Source organism: Choloepus didactylus, chromosome 17, assembly GCF_015220235.1.
Source record: "Choloepus didactylus isolate mChoDid1 chromosome 17, mChoDid1.pri, whole genome shotgun sequence".
NCBI lineage: Eukaryota > Metazoa > Chordata > Mammalia > Pilosa > Megalonychidae > Choloepus > Choloepus didactylus.
In genome coordinates this window covers 48,634,513-48,656,581 of record NC_051323.1, presented here as the reverse complement: position 1 = coordinate 48,656,581, position 22,069 = coordinate 48,634,513, and the positions used below count along the sequence as shown (strand labels likewise).

The 22,069-nt window shown below is 35.1% G+C and overlaps 1 protein-coding gene and 1 pseudogene across 8 annotated transcripts in view; one reads left to right on the top strand and one right to left on the bottom strand.

Moving 5' to 3' along the window:
• Nucleotides 1-22,069, bottom strand: part of THADA (THADA armadillo repeat containing) — a 400,812-nt gene that overhangs the window by 264,096 nt on the left and 114,647 nt on the right. For all 8 annotated transcript variants that reach the window (XM_037806790.1, XM_037806789.1, XM_037806794.1 and 5 more), the window contains exons 25-26: nucleotides 11,841-11,963; nucleotides 744-835 (exon numbers count right to left, since the gene is read on the bottom strand). In XM_037806790.1, the coding sequence (XP_037662718.1) occupies nucleotides 744-835; nucleotides 11,841-11,963 (215 nt within the window). The remainder of the gene's footprint in view (nucleotides 1-743; nucleotides 836-11,840; nucleotides 11,964-22,069) is intronic.
• Nucleotides 16,349-17,124, top strand: LOC119512761 (annotated as a pseudogene).

Here is a 22,069-nt window from a genome sequence, read left to right as displayed (position 1 = left end):
AACTGGAGCCTAGGTGAAGTCAAAGTAATTAAACATGCAGCGACAGTGACATCTAGTGTTAACAACTGCAACCCAGCTAGACCACCATCAAATCTTCCTAAGTGCTTCTCTTTTTTAAAAACAAATAAAAAGTACTTATGCATTATATTTAAAAATTTCTCATGATCAAAATATTTTCATGGGTTTTCTTCCAGGTATTTTAAAAACCTTGTTAAGAGAAAAACATCTCAGAAAGTAAACATAAAACTCAAGACCTACAAGTTAAAAAAAGCACTGCTTATTCTTTGTGGCCAATACCTGTTCCATTCATGACAGAAGTTTAATGCAAAGGTAACTTGGGACGTGGTCTGATGACTGTATCATATATCAGACATTAAAAATCCCAGCTGTAAAAGCAAAGATATTGATGACACATCAAGAAAAAGTAATTTAGGACTTTTCAAGAAGACCTGAAGAAGATTAAAAATAGTAATAATAATAAACTACGGCAGTCGCACTGAGAAACAAATTCTATATTTCTATATGTTAATCCTTGCTACTATGCTATATTTTTGTTGCTCTGAAAGGTCCATTTATTAAACAGTAGATATTTTTGTCCAAGGGCTTAAGACTTCGCACCCCAGGTTAAATTACTACGGTATTTTTATAGTTTCATGCTGTAGATGAATCTATAAAAGTAAGCAAAATTCCAAAAATTATTTTTGGCCAGGACAATGTTTTATTAGTGTTAGATGGGAACTTACCTATTTTTTTTGGAAAGTTCATCCTTTCCTCTTTTAACTCCAAAAATTCTTGTGATCAAGGTACTAAAGAGAAGGGTGGATGAATTTCTCACCTAGTGTAGAAATAAACATACAATAATCATCAAGAAATATTCACAGCATGAAACCAACATTTATAATATTCAATCTAGACATTCAAACTCATCACCCAATTGGCTAGAGCGGAGCTAAAGAAAATGTGGCATGTTCATAAACATAGGTTTTTTTGTTCGTTTGCTTTTTCAGAAACCTTTATAATAACTAACCCAATGACTTTCTCTTAAAGCTGAGCTCTACAATACAACTACATGCACAAAATGCAGCCCATTTCTATATATCTAATACCACCACCATCGTTTTCATTATTTTTTTGTACTTGTATCCATCAAATAACATCTGGCAAAAAAAAAAAGATTTCATTTTTCCATACCCTTTCTGACCATGAATATTCCAATAAAGACCTTAGCTGTTGCTATCGATTTTCTGTAATTGTTTATCTATCAAGAAAATACTTGTAAGATCTACTTTCAAAGACTCCTTGTTACCATAACATAATCAGTTCACAATTAACATTTAAAATGTTACATGTTACCCCACAATTCCAGTAACTTAATTAATTGATTTAAGATACTAAAAATACTAGAAATCTGAAAGAACTAGTTCACAAAAATGAGAGGCAGGAACTGTTGCTAATAAATATGAATCATTTCTTTAGATGTTAATAATAGAGTATATCTATTTCCAAACCTGAGTATCTATTTCCAAACCAATGTGCCAAAACGCTTTGGAATATCATAAAAATGTCTTGAATGCCATGGTATCTTGGACTTCTTCAATTACCTTGCCAAGTATGAGTAGAGACATATAAATATGTACTGACTTCCCTACATTGTGTAAAGTACCATGGAGAATATCCAGAAATAGAAGACACACTTAATTTCATCACAGAGCCAATATTCTAATTAGGGAGGTGTCATAACCATATGATATATTAAATAAGAATATAAGAAAGATCATTAAAAATAGCACAAGGTTTAAGAACAGCTTCCTAAAACTGCCAAAATAAGGTTTCAAACTCAAATGCCCACAAAGAGCAGTAACAGAAGAGCAGGAGACTGGGTTTAGCACACTGTTCAACTTCAACTGAGTTGTTGCCATGAGAGAATATTAAGTCCACTGTTACCAGATCTTCTGTTTTTTAAGAGAAGCCAGAAACCCTGATATTTGCATAGTGCTCCCTCACTATTGTCAAATGTTAGAAATAAAAAAGAACAAGAAGGAAAAAAAAAAAAATCACATCTCATGGGCTAGATTTGGCCTTGGGTCACCAGTTTGCAGCCTCTTCTCTAGAAATCCAGGTCAGGCTGAATTCATCCACGGTAACCACAGAAGTAGATTTTACAGATACACTGGCACAATTATGCCAAAATTCCAATGAAACCCTAAAACTGGACAGATCCACTTATGTCCATTCAATATTCAACAAACAACTGAGCCATCACTACATTTCCTGCCTAATGTCCTCAAGCAACGGATTTTGTTATCATCACCTCTGCACTAGCTCAGGCCTTGATAAACTCTTACTTGGTCTACATGAAATAGTTCCCCAAGGCACCCAGGTTTAAGGTGACTTGGTAAACACATCAAGGATCCCTTCTCCTCTCAGAAATCACACACACACACACATAAACAGAAAAACAGGAATGTAAACTCCATCTTCTACCAACCCAAAATATCTGATAAAGACTGCCAGAAGCAGTCAAGTTAAAACAGGAGTGGCTGGAGATATTGAGAGAGGATGTCTGCCAATGCACACCTTTAACAAAGCCACAGAGGACTGTTTTACAAACAGTCAAGGCCTGGAACTGGGGCACAGTCAGGGTGAACCAACTGTGCTCCAGGGAGAACTGGTCAGAACCACAGCTCTCCTGGACTGGCCATGGTTGAAAGTTGTTGGAGCTGAGGAGGGGCACCACGAGAGGGCACTACACTATTCCACCTACCTTTGTGTGTCTTCAAAACTCTCCATAATGAAAACTGTTTTAAAGGCCAAAAGCAAGTAAACAAACAAACAAAAATAACCTTGTCACTGCCCATTTTTTTAATTACATTCTAGTGGGTTTGGATGGTATCTCATTGTGGTTTTGATTTATGTTTCTCTAATGACTAATAATGTTAGGCAACTTTTCATGTGCTTATTGGTCATTTATGTATCTTCTTTGGAGAAATATCTATTCAAATCCATGGTTCATTTTTTTAAATTGCATTATTTGCTTTTATTATTGAGGTATGAGAGTTCTTTGTATATTCTGGATACCAGTTTATCAGACATATGATTTTACAAATATTTTCTTCCATCCCATGGGTTCTCTTTACTTTCTTGATAGCCTTTGAAGCACAAAAGTTTTTAATTTTGATGAAGTTTAATTTATCTAATTTTTCTTCCGTTGTTTGTGCTTTATGGTGTCATAACTAAGAAACTTCAGTTCAATCCAAGTTTACAAAGACCTAAACCTATGTTTTTATCCAAGAGTTTTTTTTAGTTTTACCTCTTACATTTAGGTCTTGGATTCATTTTGAGTTAATTTTTGTTTATAGCGTGAGGAAAGGGTCCAACTTGATTCTTTTGCATGTGGATATATAGTTGCTTCAGCTTCATATATTGAAGAGACTAGTTTCTCACTGAATTGTCTTGGCACCCCTGTCAAAAATCAATTGACTATTAAATACAAGGGTCTGTTTCTGGAATCTCAATTCTATTTCATTCATCTATGTCTATCCTTATGCCGGTAACCACCCTGTTTTGATTACTATCACTTTGCAGTAAGTTTTAAATTTAAGATGTGTGAGTCCTTTTAGCTTTGTTCTTTTTCAAGATTGTTTTGGCTATTCTGGGTCCCTTGCAGTTCCATATAAATTTTAGCATCAGCTTGTCACTGTCTGCAAAAAAGTCAACTGGCATTTTGATAGGGACTGCATTGATCCATAGATCAGTTAGGAGAGTATTGCCATATTAACAATATTCTATCTTCTAGTCCATGAAGACAAGACATCCTTCCTTTTACTTAAGTCTTAGTTACTTTCAACAATGCTCTATAGTTTTCAATGTACAAGCCCTGCACTTGTAATAATTTTGTTAAATTAATTCCTAAGAATTTTATTTTTTTTGGTGCTTGTGTCAATTTTCTTAATTTCATTTTTGGATTGTTCATTGTTAGTGTATACTGACCTTGAATCCTGCAATCTTGCTCAACTTGTTTATTGGCTCTAAAAGTTTTGTGTGTGTGGATTCCTTAGGATTTTCTATATATGTGTCATGTGCAAATAGAGATAGATTTGCATCTTCTTTTCCAATCTGGGTAATTTTTATTTCTTTGACTTACCTAATTGCCCTGGATAGAACCTTTGGTACAATGTTGAATAGAAGCAGTGAGAGCAGACATCCTTGTCTTCTTCCTAATCTTAGGGTGAGAGATTAAAGTCTTTCACCATTGAGTATGGTGTTAACTGTGGGTTTTTCATAAATGCCCTGTATCAGCTTGAGGAAATTTTCTTAAATTCCTAGTTTGTTGAGTGTTTTTATCATGAAAGTGTGATGGATTTTGTCAAATGCTTTTTCTATACTACATAAGTGATCATGTAATGTTTGCCTTTTATTCTATAAATATGGTACATTAATTGATTTTCACATGTTGAAAAATACATCTGTTAATTATTCTTAAAACTAGAAATTTTATGGTAGAACATAAAAACAAGTTATTATAAAGGCAGAGAGAAATTTGACCAACATGAAAGAAATGCTTCTCATTTCCTAAGACAGAAAAGTGATCCTGTCTAAATATCTGAGTGGTGGAATGAATGGTTCAAGGACATCTGTTTCAGGCATTGTTTTTTATTTTTTATTATTTCTTCCATATTTTCTTTCCCCTTCCACTATAAAGCTAAAAAGGAGAAAAATGAAGTAGAAGTAAAATTTAAAATGAGGTGTAACTGACAAACTGCATTACTGATCCCTAAATCACTGAAGTAATGCTAATATGAATCATTGATAATAAATGTTAAAACGGGTAATGAAAAAGATTTTTAATGTGCTACAATATATTTAGAAAAAACTCACAGCAATAGCATCAATGAAAACCTATCTCTTTGTAGAAAGATGGATCAAGTGAAAAGGAGAGCAAAGATAGAAAAGAATAAGTACAGTAGTAGAAAATGTGAAGTGGAGGGATAAGAATAGCTGCCAAATAATTCTACCTCTAATTGATCCTTCTGAATAGGGCAATGCCAGAGAATCTTCTGCTCCCTAGCAGGCTACCAACATATGGTTGACAGGGATTTGGTATTCAGCTACAAAATGATAATTGCTATTGATATTTACCCTTCTATTCACTGATTATTATAATATATATTATACACACATACATATACATGTATATACAAAATACATACACATAAATTTTCTTTTCGTTCTGACATGGAAGGACTCCCATATGGACTTGTTTAAGATATAGAAGAGTTAGTTGAAGAAAAGATTAATTAGGTTTCTCAAGATTCTGGATCTCTCGCTATAAAGCTTTTCAGACATAGATATAGATACAATTATAGATATTGATATAGACATATAATCTTTTTATATTGCATAAATGCTCCTTTGACAAAAATATAAATGGATTGCCTACTGTGTACAATAATAGTGCTAGACAGCTCCGGAATACAACAGCATTTCCTTCTTCTACTAAAAAAACAAGCTGTAGTATAGAGTCCTAGGAGACTTAACTCCCTCTGTACTTCACTAGTATTTCTCTCTCATGTTGTTTATGATTGTTGACCATGTGCTATGATTACCCCATATATTCTCATCTTTAATAGTCAAGTCCTTGAGGATGGGACTCACTTACGACATTTTAAAAATATTCTGTCTGACATACATAGCACTAGTTTCTAGTAGAAAGAAAAATTTTCTGAAAAAATTAAATGAGACTGGAATTCTAATTTGCCTTCCATTACTTCTTAGCTGTGTGACCCTGAAAAAGTCACTTAAAACTTTAGGTCACAAGTCCCTCATCTGTAGTCCAGAAAAACTGTGCTGGGATTTCTGATCTGTGTTTAAGAGGGAGGGCCAGCTATGTTCTGGACTTCATGCTGACCCTCTTCCAAAATACTAAAACACTTCTTCCATGAGAAGTCAAGAGAAGAGATAGGGTGTCCATTAGTAAATACGGCATCTTTGCATAAATTAGAAAAAAGAGACTCTTCCTCTGAGTGAACGAAGCTCCATGCCAAGGGAAGTAGCTCAGTGCCCAGAGCACAACTGAATTTCAGCCCTACTCAGCCTGGCACCTTGTATAGAAGACAACATTCACAATTTTCCACAGAGGCCCTGGAGATGTTGGTGTACCAACGGAGGTATAAATATGGCAGCTCTACTAGGCAGATCTGAAAAGGTCTTTTTCCCACCTTTCTCTGGAACCCACTTCATGCTGTGAATCAGCATTGTCCTGAGGGGAACAAGCTAAAAATATACTCAGATGAAAACACAAACCCTAAAGTGGCATACTCAGTGAAAGCAAGCTGGAAGGCTGAGAGGTATCTGCTCTACAGTGAGGATGCAGGGAAGGAAATCAGATATCCAATAGTCACTGAACATAAAAAACAGGAATGAGTATTTCAAAACAAAAATTACCTGGAAAATTCTCAGCTTCCAAAATCAGAGAAAGAATGTTTAAATATGTATCTATATATTATTTTCTGTTACCTAATTTTTAACGAAGCTAGTTTCATCTCCAAAGTATATGACAAAGATTATCACTCTTTACCGTCTTTACTAATATTTCTCTATTCCGAGCCACACCATCCCTTGTCAGAACTATAACAATAGCTTCCTGGTTGATCTCACTGCTTCCATCTTGTCACCCTACAATCCACTCTCCACTTGTAAATACATAAATCAGATCCCATCACTCCCCTGCTATAACACTTCCTAATACAGAGGTTCTTAACAGCAGTGATTGCCACGGCTTGAATACTCTGGTCTCTCCCAATTAGACACACGGAGGCTCTGGCTCCTCCAACCATTTCCAGACTCAGATGAGATACTACTATACCACAGGGCATGGGATCTGGCTCCTTCAGCAGCTGCCTGAGAGGCCAGCAAGTTCCCAACCCTTGCCCAGGTTGTGGGTTAATGTTCCAAGTGGTGAACTTTGACCAATACACTACAGGAGATGGGACTGTTCCAAAAGGTGGTAGTTTCACATGGCCTGGCTAGAAGATGTACCAGGTGACCAGATAATCAGCTCAATTTCCTCTCAAAGCTAAGACCAGTTTGGTAATGTCTTTCCTCTTTCCTTGCTTCACTTCTATGGAGCTTTCCCCTTCATTCTTGTTGATTTAGGTTTACATCACACAATAAAACCTTAGTACCTAAACTTTAACCCTACAACATGGGTAATATATCCCTCCTCTATATTCCAATAACACCCCAAATTTTTCTTTATAGTAGAATGGATTCTGTAGTGGGACAGATAATAGTTGTGTGTCCTTAGACAAAGTTATTTAATCTCTCTAAGCTTTATTTTCCTTATCTATAAATAGATTATAGTAGCAACCACCTTGTAGGGTTGTTCTGAGCATTAAATGAGATTGATAGTCAATGTAAATGATGCCAAGCACATGAAAATATTCAATAAGCCAGCCATTATTGTAATTGTTTTATTTATCTTTGCATTCCCAGTGCTTAGTATATTGTATGCAACAAAGTAGGTATGCCTCAAACATACATTATTTGAATGAGATTAATGGTTAACATGTTTATAACAATACATGTCCTTCTACTATAAAAAAACACCTAATAGGTGGCAAAGATGAGAGATTTTTATGGTCTCAATACAAAAGATACAGGAATCTGTAAAAATTGAAAAAAAAAATCACACACACACACACGCACAAATGCTTTCTGAAAAAGTCCCTTTACTGCATAATTAAATTAAAGCCGTTTTATTTGTGTTTGTTTCCCCTCTCTAATCAAGAGGAAAAGCAAATTAGTCAAAGTATAGACATAGCCAGTTTTAGGCACAGATATATTCCTGAGAAGATGTGTGCAAATCAAGTTTCTGTAAATCAAACCATATTTTACATGCCTTAAGGAAAAATCATCCTTTAAATGACTTAAACGGCAATGCTGCGGTGAATTGTTTTGTAAAATGAGGACTCCTTCATATCCACTGATTAAGCAGATTTAGAATTTTGGTCTATCTTAGACTAGGTTTCTATAAGGAAGGTAACATAATACATCAAAGTCACAATATGGGTAATTATAGCTATGGCATTTATTTTTTCCTAGTAAAGCAAACAAACTGAATAGAAACAAAAGATTCTTTTATAACCAGTATTAAAAAGGAAGATTCTCAAGAAATAAAATTATAGCATTTATAATTTATACTTATGTGTGCATATTGGTACTACATACATATAAATCCAGGCAGAAAAAAAAAGAGGAAACGTATCAGAATGCTAATAATGATTACATCTGTACGGTGGTTAACAGCTGATTTTTACTTTTTAAAATTTTCTGTATTTTCAAAATTTCTACATTCTCAAGAAACACTTCTTAAAAAAAAATGAATCACACCCATTTCTGAACTTTCAGTTTTGCTAAAAAGCTGGAAAGATCATCAGGTTTCAATCTCTGAAACCCCTTTCACAGAAAACATTTCTTTGATCAGCCTGAATTACCAGCTTGAAGAAAACAATACTAATATTTCTGGAAATCGGTTTTATGATTTCTAGTATTCTTGATGGCCAAGCCACATTCCTACCTCTGGAGTTTACTCAGAGTATACAGGTATTGCTCTGTTTCCTGTAAACACAAAAGGTAAGCCTATGTCCTCAAGGATAGTTACGCAATGCTCCTAGACAGAATTTCAGACGCTTGTATCTCTTACAGGAAGATTCCCAATTTTCCTGGCAGGAGTTGGCAACCTTGAGGATTCCTCTTCATACTGGGAGTCTCTGCCTTGGCCACCACTACAATATAATGACTCCTAATCAGAGGCTCACCATAGAGGTTAAGAAATGGTTTGAGCAGCTTCCTAACTGGAAATCCTGCCTTTCTAGTAAACGCTCACTCTGAGTGTAATATATGAAATCTAGCTCCTTTTCTCCTCTCCCTTTAAACCACACTTAAGTACTTACAAGCTACTCTCCTTTATTCCCCGAGACACAATGATGTGGGAAAACAACAAAATCATGGTGTTTCTCTCAGGAATGATGACAAAAGACATCAAAGTTTACTTTCTTAAACCTACAATTGTACTGGGAAATGCCCACTATCTTTAGAGTTCTTTAATTAAAAATTTTAATGAGAATCAAAAGTGATCATAATGGGAAAAAAAAGATTCAATAATTAAACTCTTCCATTTTAACATTTTTGAGTGTTCATTTTTTCAGCTTTTGATAGTATATATTTATAAGCACCCACACAAAAAAAGTTCATCAGACACATTAAGATACTAAGAGTCAAACTTCTGTTTCCAGCCAAGATGCAATAACAGGGTGTGACAGTTTGAAGCTGTATGTACCCCCATAAAAGTATGTTCTTAAAAGTTAATCCATTCCTGTGGGTGTGGACCCATTGTAAGTAGGCTCTTTAGTGAGTAGGGTCTTTAGTTAACTTAACCTAACTTAAACTCATTCAGAGTGGATCTGAATCCTTTTACTGAGTTCTTATTCAAAGAGACAGAAAGCCACAGAAGCAAGAACCTGAAAGCAACCAAGCCTGGAAGAGGAGGGAGAGGTCAGGAGACGTTGCTATCTGCCTTGCCATGTGGCAGAGAATTCCAGGATCATCAGCAGCTGGTCTTCAGGCAGAAAGCATTGTTTGATGATGCCTTGATTTGGACATTTCTCTCAGCCTCAACCCTGTACGCTTGTAAGATAATAAATTCCTACTGTTAAAAGCAACACATTTTACGGTATCTGCTTTTGGCAGCTTAGCAAACTAATACAGGGAGTAGATTTACTCTCCCACCTGAAACTGAAAAAACAGACAAAATATCTGAAACAACTGTTTTCAAGATACTGAGCATTAAGCAATGAAAGACAGCGATGCCTGAGAGACAGAAAACAAATGAGGTAAAGTCTACGATGGCCACAGCTTATGATTTATGAGAATTTCCCAACCACTTTGAGAACTGAGCCGAGTACTGATTGGCACATGCATGCAAGCAAACTACCTGAGGCTTGGGTTAAAAACCACCTGAAAGGATTGGAGATGCCTGCCCCTCCCACATTCCTATACGCCAGAATGGAAAATCTCATGCTCTACAGGGAACTGGGTAGAATACACAGAAGAATCATGCCTCCGTAGGGTGAAAAGATTATCCCTAGAATAAACTCAGCTTGGGACTGTCCTAACAAATCTTAAAATTAGACTCAAAAGGATCAAACTGTTTCCAAGTCACTTATCATGTCCCAGAACAAAGTTCAAGAATATTTATAGGAATACAAAAATATCCAGCACCCAACAAGGGAAAATTCACAATGTGTGGCATCCAGTCAAAAGTTACCAGCCATGCAATAAAGCAATAAAATATCACCGATAATGAGAATATCAATCAATCAAAACTGACCAAGAACTGGCACAGATGTTAGAATTAGCAAACAAGAACATGAAAACAGCTATTATAAATTTAAATAAAGATATGGAAGATACAAAAAAGATCCAAATTGAAGTTTAGAGATAGAAACTACAGTGTGAGATAAAAAAAAAAAAAAAAATACATTGGATGGGATTCACAGCACACTGGACAGCACAGAAGAAAAGAGTAGGCAGGTTTAAGACACAGCAATAGAAACTATTCAAAATGAAATGAAGAAAAGAAGAAGGGAGAAAGGAAGAAGTAGTATGGGGACGGTGTAAGGAGGAGGGGGAAGAAGGGGACGAGAGAGGAGGAAGAGAACAACAACAGACCAAAGTAGGCTGTAGAAAATTTCAAGCGGCCTAATAACAACAGGAGAGCATAAGTGAACTGTGGGAAGATTGCAAGCAGCCTAATATACAAGTAATTGAAGCTGCCAAAGGAGGGGAGGAGTTTACAAAAAATATTTGAAGAACTAATGGTTCCATATTTTTCCAAATTTGATGAAAGTTATAAATCCACAAATCCAAGAAGCTCAATAAACTCCAAACAGAAGAAATATGAAGCAAATTACACCAAGACACATCATAATCAAATTGCTAAAATTCAATGTTAAAGAGAAAATCCTAAAAAGCAGCCAGAGGAAAAGAAGACAAATTACACCAGAGAAACAAAGACAAGGACGACAGCAGATGTTTCATCAGAAACAATGCAAGCAAGAAGGCAATAGAAGATCTATGAAGTAATAAAAGAAAAATACTGCCAACCAAGAATTCTATACACAGAGAAAATACCATTCAAAATGAAGGCGAAATAAAGACTCTTCCAGGCATACAGCTAAAATAATATGTCAACAACAGAACGACACTACAGAAGTGTTTAAGGAAGTCTTTCAGACAGAAGGAAAATGACACCAGAAAGAAATATGGAGGCATATGTACAACTGTGAAGGTAACTATATGGGCAAATATATAAAAAAAAATTTTAAATCATTATTTAAATCTCATCAAAATATAATTGTTTAAACAAATATAATAACCATGAGTTTGCAGTATACATAAAAGTAAAATGTATGAAAACAATAGCACGAGGGGTGAGAGGAGAAAAATAGAAGTACACTATTACTAGGTTCTTATACTTTATGTGAAGTGGTATATCACTTGAGAGTAGACTGTGATAGGTTAAAGATATGTAATATAAATCCTAAAGCAACCATTAAAATAAGAAAACGGCGTTATGGCTAGTAAGCCAACAAAAGATATAAGACGGAATCATAAGATACCAAGAATCAAAATGAAACTTGATCCAAGGATATTTCTCTTAGAAAGACTCCTTGATACAATGCAGTATATATATTTTAACATCAAGTGAAAGGTTAATTTATTGCAACTTACTCAGAAGTATAATTAAGTCAGTGAAAATAAATGGCAAAAGTACTTACTGCCCAGACAGGGGATGTAAAGCCCAGAATTGCAACCTTAGCTCCATCAGCAACATAAGAAATAACATTTTCTCCCAGACGTGTATCTCTGAACAAGGCTCTTAGGATATTTAAAGCATGGACCTGTAATGAAGAGTTCAGTATTAATTGTGGGTTGAAAAACATGTTAAGTATAAATTTGTACATATCAAAGAGCATAGCATGAAACAAAACAAAACAAAAATGACAGAATTACAAGAATAAACAGACCATCTACAAGTGAAATAACAGATTTTAATAAAACTCACTCAGTAACTGATAAACCAAAATTTTAAAAGTTAGTAAGATGTGAACAATGCAACAAAAAGCTTGGTCCAATGGAAATATGTGGAATCCAGCATCTAACTAACAGAGATAATACATTCTTTTCGAGCACACATGGAACATTTCTTTTAAAAAATGACTTCAAACTTAGCCACTACAAATAAAGCCTCAACAAATTCCAAATAATTGGTATTATGTAGATTTTGCTCTGATTACACTGGAATTAAGTTATAAATAATTAAAAAAAAAAATCCTTAACCACCACATAAGGTAAGAGCAGAAATTTCAAAATATCGAAAATCTAACAAAGAGCACTAACAAAACCAAAAGCTGATTCTTTAAACTAGAAACAAACTCTGACAAGACTAAAGAAGAATAGGGAGATGGCACAAATAAGCCATAGCATGAATGCCAAAGAGAACACGACTGCAAAAACAGTAGGCAATAAAACAAAAATAATACTATGAATAACCCTATCCTAGTCAATCTGAACAACGAAGACAAGATGGACAAATTACTAGAAAATATAATTTATCAAAACAAAATCAAGGAGAAATTGACAACCTAAACAGACACAACCATTAAATAAGTAAAATCAATAGTAAAAATCGTACCCATAGACCAAAAACAAAACAAAACAAAAATAATCATAACAAAAAAACAGACCCAGATGATTTTACAGATAAATTCTACCAAACATTCAAGAATAGAGAATCCTAATCATATAAATTGTTTAAAGAAGAGAAAACTCCCAAACTTATTTTATGAATCTAGTACAACCTGGCTATCAAAACAAGGTAAGGACAACTACTTTGGAAAAATGGTAGTAGATACTAAAGCTGAATATACACACATCCTATGACCACTCCTAGCTATATTACTAAAAAGAAATGTATATATATGTTCACCATTAAGTATGTATGAGAATGTTCTTAATAACTCCAAATTTAAAACTATCCAAATGCTTATCAACAGTAGAATGAATAAATATTGTATGATTTAATACAGCAATGATATCAAATGAACTACAACTATATATAATAATATGGACGAATATCATAAGCCATTTGGCTGATCAAATGAAACCATCTCAAAAGAGTATACAATGTATGGTTTCATATATAGAAGTCAAAAGCAGGTAAAACTAAAACAAAGTTATTAGTAGTTAGGCTAGTGAACACCCTTGGAAGAGGGTGGAGAACAGAAGTGAGCATGACAGGATTTTCAGTACTAGAAATGTTCTGTTTCTTGCTCATTACACAAGCGTATTGACTTTGCGAAATTTTATTGCATACACATATGATTCGTATACTTCTCAGTACATATGTTACAATTCAGTAAGAATATTTACATTGAAAAAAGTAGGACAGCATAACAAAGGAAAACCACAGGCTAATCTCACTTATAAACCCACTGAAAATACACACAAACAATGTTTTTACATTTTTTAAAATGAGCCCAGCAATGTATAAAAAAAAACAAACCTTGTATCAAAGATGGCTTCATTCTCAGTATGCAAATACAGTATTACACGTAAAAATTAATTAATATAATACACCACACTTTCAACTTCCAGAAAAAAAGACATATCTCAAAAATTGCAGAAAAACATTAAAGAAAATTCTATTTCCTTAATGAGATAAAAGGTAGATTAAAACTACAGCCAATATCAGAAACAATATAAGGATGTTTGCTATCTCCGTTTCTATGCACAATGTACTAGAAGTTCCAGTCAGCAAAATAAGATTTTTTTTTAATTTTTAAAAATAAGAATTGGAAGTGTAAAACAAAATTATCACTATTTCCAGAGGATATGATTATCTATAAAGAAACTCCCCAAAAGATTTATAGACAAGTCAATAGTTGTATTAGAGCAGTTAAGGTAGATTGTTGAATATAAGCACAACATAAAAAAATCAATTTTAAGTATGTTACCAGAATAAAAATTTTGAAGAAACCATAAAACTGTATAACACAAACAGTAAACCCAAATGTAAACTATGAACTACAGTTAATAGTATAATTGAAATAACTGTTTCATCAATTGTAACAAATGTAACACACCAATGCAGCATTAATAAAAGGGAAAACTGTGGGGGGTCGGGGGTTCTAAAGCCAAATTAAAAGCAAAATTTTTAAATTCACATAAAAAAATCACCTGTATTCCTCATATCAGCAACACACAATATATTTTTAAAATACCATTTATAATTGCAAGAAAAAAATATAAGGTATGTAGAAATAAACCTAACAAAAGATGGTAAGGAAAACTATTTTTTAAAATAATGAAAGCATTAAGGAAGCACAGAATAAATGGAGAAATAAGCTACGTACACAGAATTAAAGATTCAGTATCAAAATAAAGACATTTTCCCAAAATAAATCCATACATTTAATTAAATTCCTACAAAAATTCCAAAAGGGTTGTTTGAAGAACTTTAAAAGCTGATTCTACAATTTATATGGAAGAGCAGTGGGACAAATATAGCCAAGTGAATTCTGAAGAAAGAGAAGTGAGATTCACCCAACCAGATATCGAGACTTAATAGAAAGATACACTAAATAAGACAGTGGTTTTGGACCAGGGATAGATTAATAACCAAAGGAATAGAGCTCCTAAAACAGACTCATATGTATGGAAACAGTACATGATACAGATATTATAAGTCAGAGAGGAAAGGATTTACTATTTCAAAATTCATGCTTGTAATTTATCCATATGTTAAATAAAACATTATTTTCCTATTCTACAAATAAACCAACACAAATTAGAGGTGATTTAAAGACAGAAATGTGAGAAGTAAAACTTCAAAACTTTTAGAAGAAAATATAAAATATCTTTCTGACCCTGAAGTATGGAAATATTTCTTAAACAAGATACAAATGCATAAACCATAAAGGAAAATGCTAATGTATTCCCTTTTATCAAAGTTTAAAACTTCTGTACAACAAGAGAGATCATGGGCAAAATGAAAAGAGAAGCCACAATTGGGAGAAGATCCACACAAGTCACCAAAAAGGAAATCATATCAGGAAAATATTTTTAAAACAACAACAAAGAGCCCAACTGCTTGCTACAAAGCAAAGATAAAACACAAACCACCACAATAAAAATTGGGAAAGTCTTTGAACAGAAAATTCACAGAAGTAATCCAAAAACACTAATAAATATATGAAAAGAAGTTAAAGCTAAAATAGTAATCAGAGAAATGTAAGATACAGGAGACACCATTTCACACCAAGCAAAAAAGACAAAAATTATAAAAGTCTGACAATATCAAAGTGTTGGTAAGCAATGGAAATTCTTATACCTTACTAGTAGGAATGTAAATTAGTTCAACCACTTTGGTGGCAACGTGTCAGCATCAAAATTAAATATGCTCATTCCCTACAACTCAGAAATTCTACTTTTAGGCATATAAACTGGAAAAACTTTCATACATGTGCGTAAGAAGACACACACAAAAATACTCATTTTAGCATGTTTGTAATAGAAGAAAACTGTAAACAACCCAAATGCTCATTCACAGAAGAAGGGATGAACTGGAATATAATACAAAGGAACACTGTCCAGAAACCAAAATGAACTGAGAAAAAAACTACACAAAGATGTGTCATATGATACCATTTATGAAAAGGTAAGAGCATAAAACTAATTCAGGTTAGTGCTTACAGCTTGAGGAGAAAGAAAGGGGAATGGGATAGGATACCACGGGGTATGTAATTGTATTATCTATAATATTTCATTTCTTAAACTTGGACCGGTTTCATGGATGTTCATTACTATTCAGCAGGCATCTTTGTATGCTGACATATTTCAAAGATACATAATAAAAATAATAAAAAGAATCATGGTGGGGGGGACATATTATCAAATAAAGCCTAGAAGAATGATCACATAAAAACTTAAAATTTCCCTAGCTTAATAAAAATGACCATTAAAATGCCATTAAGCAGAGTAGGGCAACAATTATCCAGCACTCTTTAAAACCAAACCCCAGAAGATGGACCACGGGAGCCTGCAGGGAGCTTGCAGACAGAGGCCCTCAAGTGCGCAGGCAGAGTGCTTGTGATTTTTTGCTGAACTTGTAAAAGAGACTCTTAGATGGTGGATTACTAAGAACATTGACTTTCTGTGAAAAGTTTCAAATTGGAGAATACTGAATTTTCACCCTTGTCCAGCTTTGCTGCTCACTTAAATACAGATGAACGAAGACCCCTTTGGAAAGACACCTGGCCAGTGATCCCAGAGCTGACGCAGGACATGCTGGTGTATCTGCAAACACGATCAAGAAAACGACTTCCCATAAAAAACACTGGAGCACCGTGGGGCTCAGCAAGCCTGTTTCCCAGCCTGGGAGGTACACTGTAGGCTGTAGAACTCAGCATGGGTGGAAAGAAGGGAATGGACCTGTTACACAGTGGAAAGCAACAGCTGTGGATCAGGTTCCAGTAAATCTTTTTTTGTATCTTATACAATACGATGGATTTGACTGTGTTTATGGACTATAATTTAATAAAAAAGAAAGTTTCTGCACTTGAAGTCCTCCCTGAAAGAGGTGCAACATCTTGGATCAGTGACGCACACTTAGCAAACACAATGACTGGCAAAACAGTGAAGCATATGTTTGAAACAGAGGATGGTTCTAAAGATAAATGGAGGGGAATGGTCTTGGCATGCTCAGCTATAATGAACACGCGGTTTTACATTACATATGGGAAAGATCGTCTTGTATATGTACCAGCTCTTAGATGATTATAAAGAAGGTGACCTTCACATTATTTATTATGCCTGATTCTGATTCTCCTCCAGCAGAAAGGGAACCAGGAGAAGTTGTGGACAGCCTGGTGGGCAAACAAGTGGAATATGCCAAAGAAGATGGCTGAAAAAGGACTGTTACAGTCACATGAGGTAGAAGCCAAACCATCTGTCTATTTCATCAAGTTTGATGATGTCTTTGATTTGGTGAAAACATTCTAGATGTCATCATGAACTTTGCCAAATTTGTGAAACTATTAAATGGATAATCTGTAGACTTAAAGGCTTGATTGCTTTTTTTTTTTTTTTTTAATCTTCATTTTATTGAGATATATTCACATACCACACAGTCATACAAAACAAATCGTACTTTCGATTGTTTACAGTACCATTACATAGTGGTACATTCATCACCCAAATCAATCCCTGACACCTTCATTAGCACACACACAAAAATAACAAGAATAATAATTAGAGTGAAAAAGAGCAATTGAAGTAAAAAAGAACACTGGGTACCTTTGTCTGTTTGTTTCCTTCCCCTATTTTTCTACTCATCCATCCATAAACTAGACAAAGTGGAGTGAGGTCCTTATGGCTTTCCCAATCCCATTGTCACCCCTCATAAGCTACATTTTTATACAACTGTCTTCGAGATTCATGGGTTCTGGGTTGTAGTTTGATAGTTTCAGGTATCCACCACCAGCTACCCCAATTCTTTAGAACCTAAAAAGGGTTGTCTAAAGTGTGCGTAAGAGTGCCCACCAGAGTGACCTCTCGGCTCCTTTTGGAATCTCTCTGCCACTGAAGTTTATTTCATTTCCCTTCACATCCCCCTTTTGGTCAAGAAGATGTTCTCCGTCCCACGATGCCAGGTCTACATTCCTCCCCGGGAGTCATATTCCACGTTGCCAGGGAGATTCACTCCCCTGGGTGTCTCATCCCACGTAGGGGGGAGGGCAGTGATTTCACCTTTCAAGTTGGCTTAGCTAGAGAGACAGGGCCACATCTGAGCAACAAAGAGGCATTCGGGAGGAGGCTCTTAGGCACAACCATAGGGAGGCCTAGCCTCTCCTTTGCAGCAACCGTCTTCCCAAGGGTAAAACCTGTGGTAGAGGGCTCAACCCATCAACCCACCAGTCCCCTATGTCTGTGGTCAGGTTAGCAACCATGGAGGTGGGGTAGGCGAAGGCGAATACCCCTGCATTCTCCACAGGCTCCTCAAGGGGGCACTACATCTTTTTTTTTCCTTGTTTTTCTTTTTTTTTTTTTTTTAACTTTCCCTTCTTTTTTAAATCAACTGTATGAAAAAAAAGTTAAAAAGAAAACAAACATACAATAAAAGAACATTTCAAAGAGACCATAACAAAGGAGTAAGAAAAAGACAACTAACCTAAGATAACTGCTTAACTTCCAACATGTTCCTACTTTACCCCAAGAAAGTTACCTAATATAGCAACATTTCTGTGAACTTGCTCCTACTATATCCATCAGAAATTAACAGACCATAGTCATTCCTGGGCATCCCCAGAACGTTAAATAGCTTATCTGTTCTTCTTGGATTATTGTTCCCCTTTCCTTAATTGCTCTCTATTGCTAGTTCCCCTGCATTCTACATTATAAACCATTTGTTTTACATTTTTCAAAGTTCACATTAGTGGTAGCATATAATATTTCTCTTTTTGTGCCTGGATTATTTCGCTCAGCATTATGTCTTCAAGGTTCATCCATGTTGTCATATGTTTCAAGAGATCGTTCCTTCTTACTGCCGCGTAGTATTCCATCGTGTGTATATACCACATTTTATTTATCCACTTATCTGTTGAAGGACATTTGGGTTGTTTCCATCTCTTGGCAATTGTGAATAATGCTGCTATGAACATTGGCGTGCAGATATCTGTTCGTGTCACTGCTTTCCGATCTTCCGGGTATATACCGAGAAGTGCAATCGCTGGATAGAATGGTAACTCTATATCTAGTTTTCTAAGGAACTGCCAGACTGACTTCCAGAGTGGCTGAACCATTATACAGTCCCACCAACAATGAATAAGAGTTCCAATTTCTCCACATCCCCTCCAGCATTTGTAGTTTCCTGTTTGTTTAATGGCAGCCATTCTAACCGGTGTTAGATGGTATCTCATTGTGGTCTTAATTTGCATCTCTCTAATAGCTAGTGAAGCTGAACATTTTTTCATGTTTTTCTTGGCCATTTGTATTTCCTCTTCAGAGAACTGTCTTTTCATATCTTTTGCCCATTTTATAATTGGGCCGTCTGTACTATTGTCATTGAGTTGTAGGATTTCTTTATATATGCAAGATATCAGTCTTTTGTCAGATACATGGTTTCCAAAAATTTTTTCCCATTGAGTTGGCTGCCTCTTTACCTTTCTGAGAAATTCCTTTGAGGTGCAGAAACTTCTAAGCTTGAGGAGTTCCCATTTATCTATTTTCTCTGTTGTTGCTTGTGCTTTGGGTGTAAAGTCTAGGAAGTGGCCGCCTAATACAAGGTCTTGAAGATGTTTTCCTACATTATCTTCTAGGAGTTTTATGGTACTTTCTTTTATATTGAGATCTTTGGACAATTTTGAGTTAATTTTTGTGTAGGGGGTGAGGTAGGGGTCCTCTTTCATTCTTTTGGATATGGATATCCAACTCTCCCAGCCCCATTTGTTGAAAAGACCATTATGGCTCAGTTCAGTGACTTTGCAGGCCTTATCAAAGATCAGTCGGCCATAGATCTGAGGGTCTATCTCTGAATTCTCAATTCGATTCCATTGATCTATATGTCTATCTTTGTGCCAGTACCATGCTGTTTTGGCAACTGTGGCTTTATAGTAAGCTTCAAAGTCAGGGAGTGTAAGTCCTCCCACTTCGTTTTTCTTTTTTAGAGTGTCTTTAGCAATTCGAGGCATCTTCCCTTTCCAAATAAATTTGATAACTAGCTTTTCCAAGTCTGCAAAGTAGGTTGTTGGAATTTTGATTGGGATTGCATTGAATCTGTAGATGAGTTTGGGTAGAATTGACATCTTAATGACATTTAGACTTCCTATCCATGAACATGGAATATTTTTCCATCTTTTAAGGTCCCCTTCTATTTCTTTTAGTAGAGTTGTGTAGTTTTCTTTGTATAGGTCTTTTACATCTTTGGTTAAGTTTATTCCTAGGTACTTGATTTTTTTAGTTGCTATTGAAAATGGTATCTTTTTCTTGAGTGTCTCTTCAGTTTGTTCATTTCTAGCATATAGAAACATTACTGACTTATGTGCATTAACCTTATATCCCGCTACTTTGCTAAATTTGTTTATTAGCTCTAGTAGCTGTATCGTCGATTTCTCAGGGTTTTCTAGATATAAGATCATATCATCTGCAAACAATGACAGTTTTACTTCTTCTTTTCCAATTTCGATGCCTTTTATTTCTTTGTCTTGCCGGATTGCCCTGGCTAGCACTTCCAGCACAATGTTGAATAACAGTGGTGACAGCGGGCATCCTTGTCTTGTTCCTGATCTTAGAGGGAAGGCTTTCAGTCTCTCACCATTGAGTACTATGCTGGCTGTGGGTTTTTCATATATGCTCTTTATCATGTTGAGGAAGTTTCCTTCAATTCCTACCTTTTGAAGTGTTTTTATCAAAAACGGATGTTGAATTTTGTCAAATGCTTTTTCAGCATCTATTGAGATGATCAATTGATTTTTCCCTTTTGACTTGTTAATGTGTTGTAATACATTGATTGATTTTCTTATGTTGAACCATCCTTGCATGCCTGGAATGAACCCCACTTGGTCATGGTGTATGATTTTTTTAATGTGTCTTTGGATTCGATTTGCAAGTATTTTGTTGAGGATTTTTGCATCTATATGCATTAGGGAGATTGGCCGGTAGTTTGACTTTTTTGTAGCATCTTTGCCTGGTTTTGGTATTAGATTGATGTTAGCTTCATAAAATGAGTTACGTAGTGTTCCATTTTCTTCAATGTTTTGAAAGAGTTTGAGTAGGATTGGTGTCAGTTCTTTCTGGAAAGTTTGGTAGAATTCCCCTGTGAAGCCATCTGGCCCTGGGCGTTTATTTGTGGGAAGATTTTTGATGACTGATTGGATCTCTTTGCTTGTGATGGGTTGGTTGAGGTCTTCTATTTCTTCTCTGGTCAGTCTAGGTTGTTCATATGTTTCCAGAAATTGTCCATTTCCTCTACATTATCCAGTTTGTTGCCGTACAGTTGTTCATAGTATCCTCTTATAATTTTTTAAATTTCTTCAGGATCTGCAGTTATGTCACCTTTTTCATTCATTATTTTGTTTATATGGGTCTTCTCTCTTTTTGATTTTGTCAGTCTAGCTAGGGGCTTGTCAATCTTGTTGATCTTCTCAAAGAACCAACTTTTGGTGATATTTATCCTCTCTATTGTTTTTTTGTTCTCTATGCCATTTATTTCTGCTTTAATCCTTGTTATTTCTTTTCTTGTACTTGGTTTAGGATTGGTTTGCTGTTCATTTTCTAGCTTCTTCAGTTGATCCATTAGTTCTTTGATTTTGGCTCTTTCTTCCTTTTTAATATATGCTTTTAGTGCTATAAATTTCCCCGTTAGCACTGCTTTTGCTGCATCCCATAGGTTTTGGTATGTTGTGTTCTCATTTTCATTCGTCTCTATATATTTAGCAATTTCTCTTGCTATTTCTTCTTTAACCCACTGATTGTTTAGGAGTGTGTTGTTTAACCTCCAGGTATTTGTGAATTTTCTAAGTCTCTGATGGTTATTGACTTCTAATTGTATTCCATTGTGGTCAGAGAATGTGCTTTGAATAATTTCAATCTTTTTAAATTTATTGAGGCTTGTTTTATGTCCCAGCATATGATCTATTCTGGAGAAAGTTCCATGAGCACTAGAGAAGTATGTGTATCCTGGTGATTTGGGATGTAATGTCCTGTATATGTCTGTTAAATCTAATTCATTTATCAGATTGTTTAGGTTTTCAATTTCCTTATTGGTCTTCTGTCTGGTTGATCTATCTATAGGAGAGAGTGATGCGTTGAAGTCTCCCACAATTATTGTGGAAACATCAATTGCTTCCTTTAGTTTTGCCAGTGTTTCTCTCATGTATTTTGTGGCACCTTGATTGGGTGCATAGACATTTATGATTGTTATTTCTTCTTGCTGAATTGCCCCTTTTAT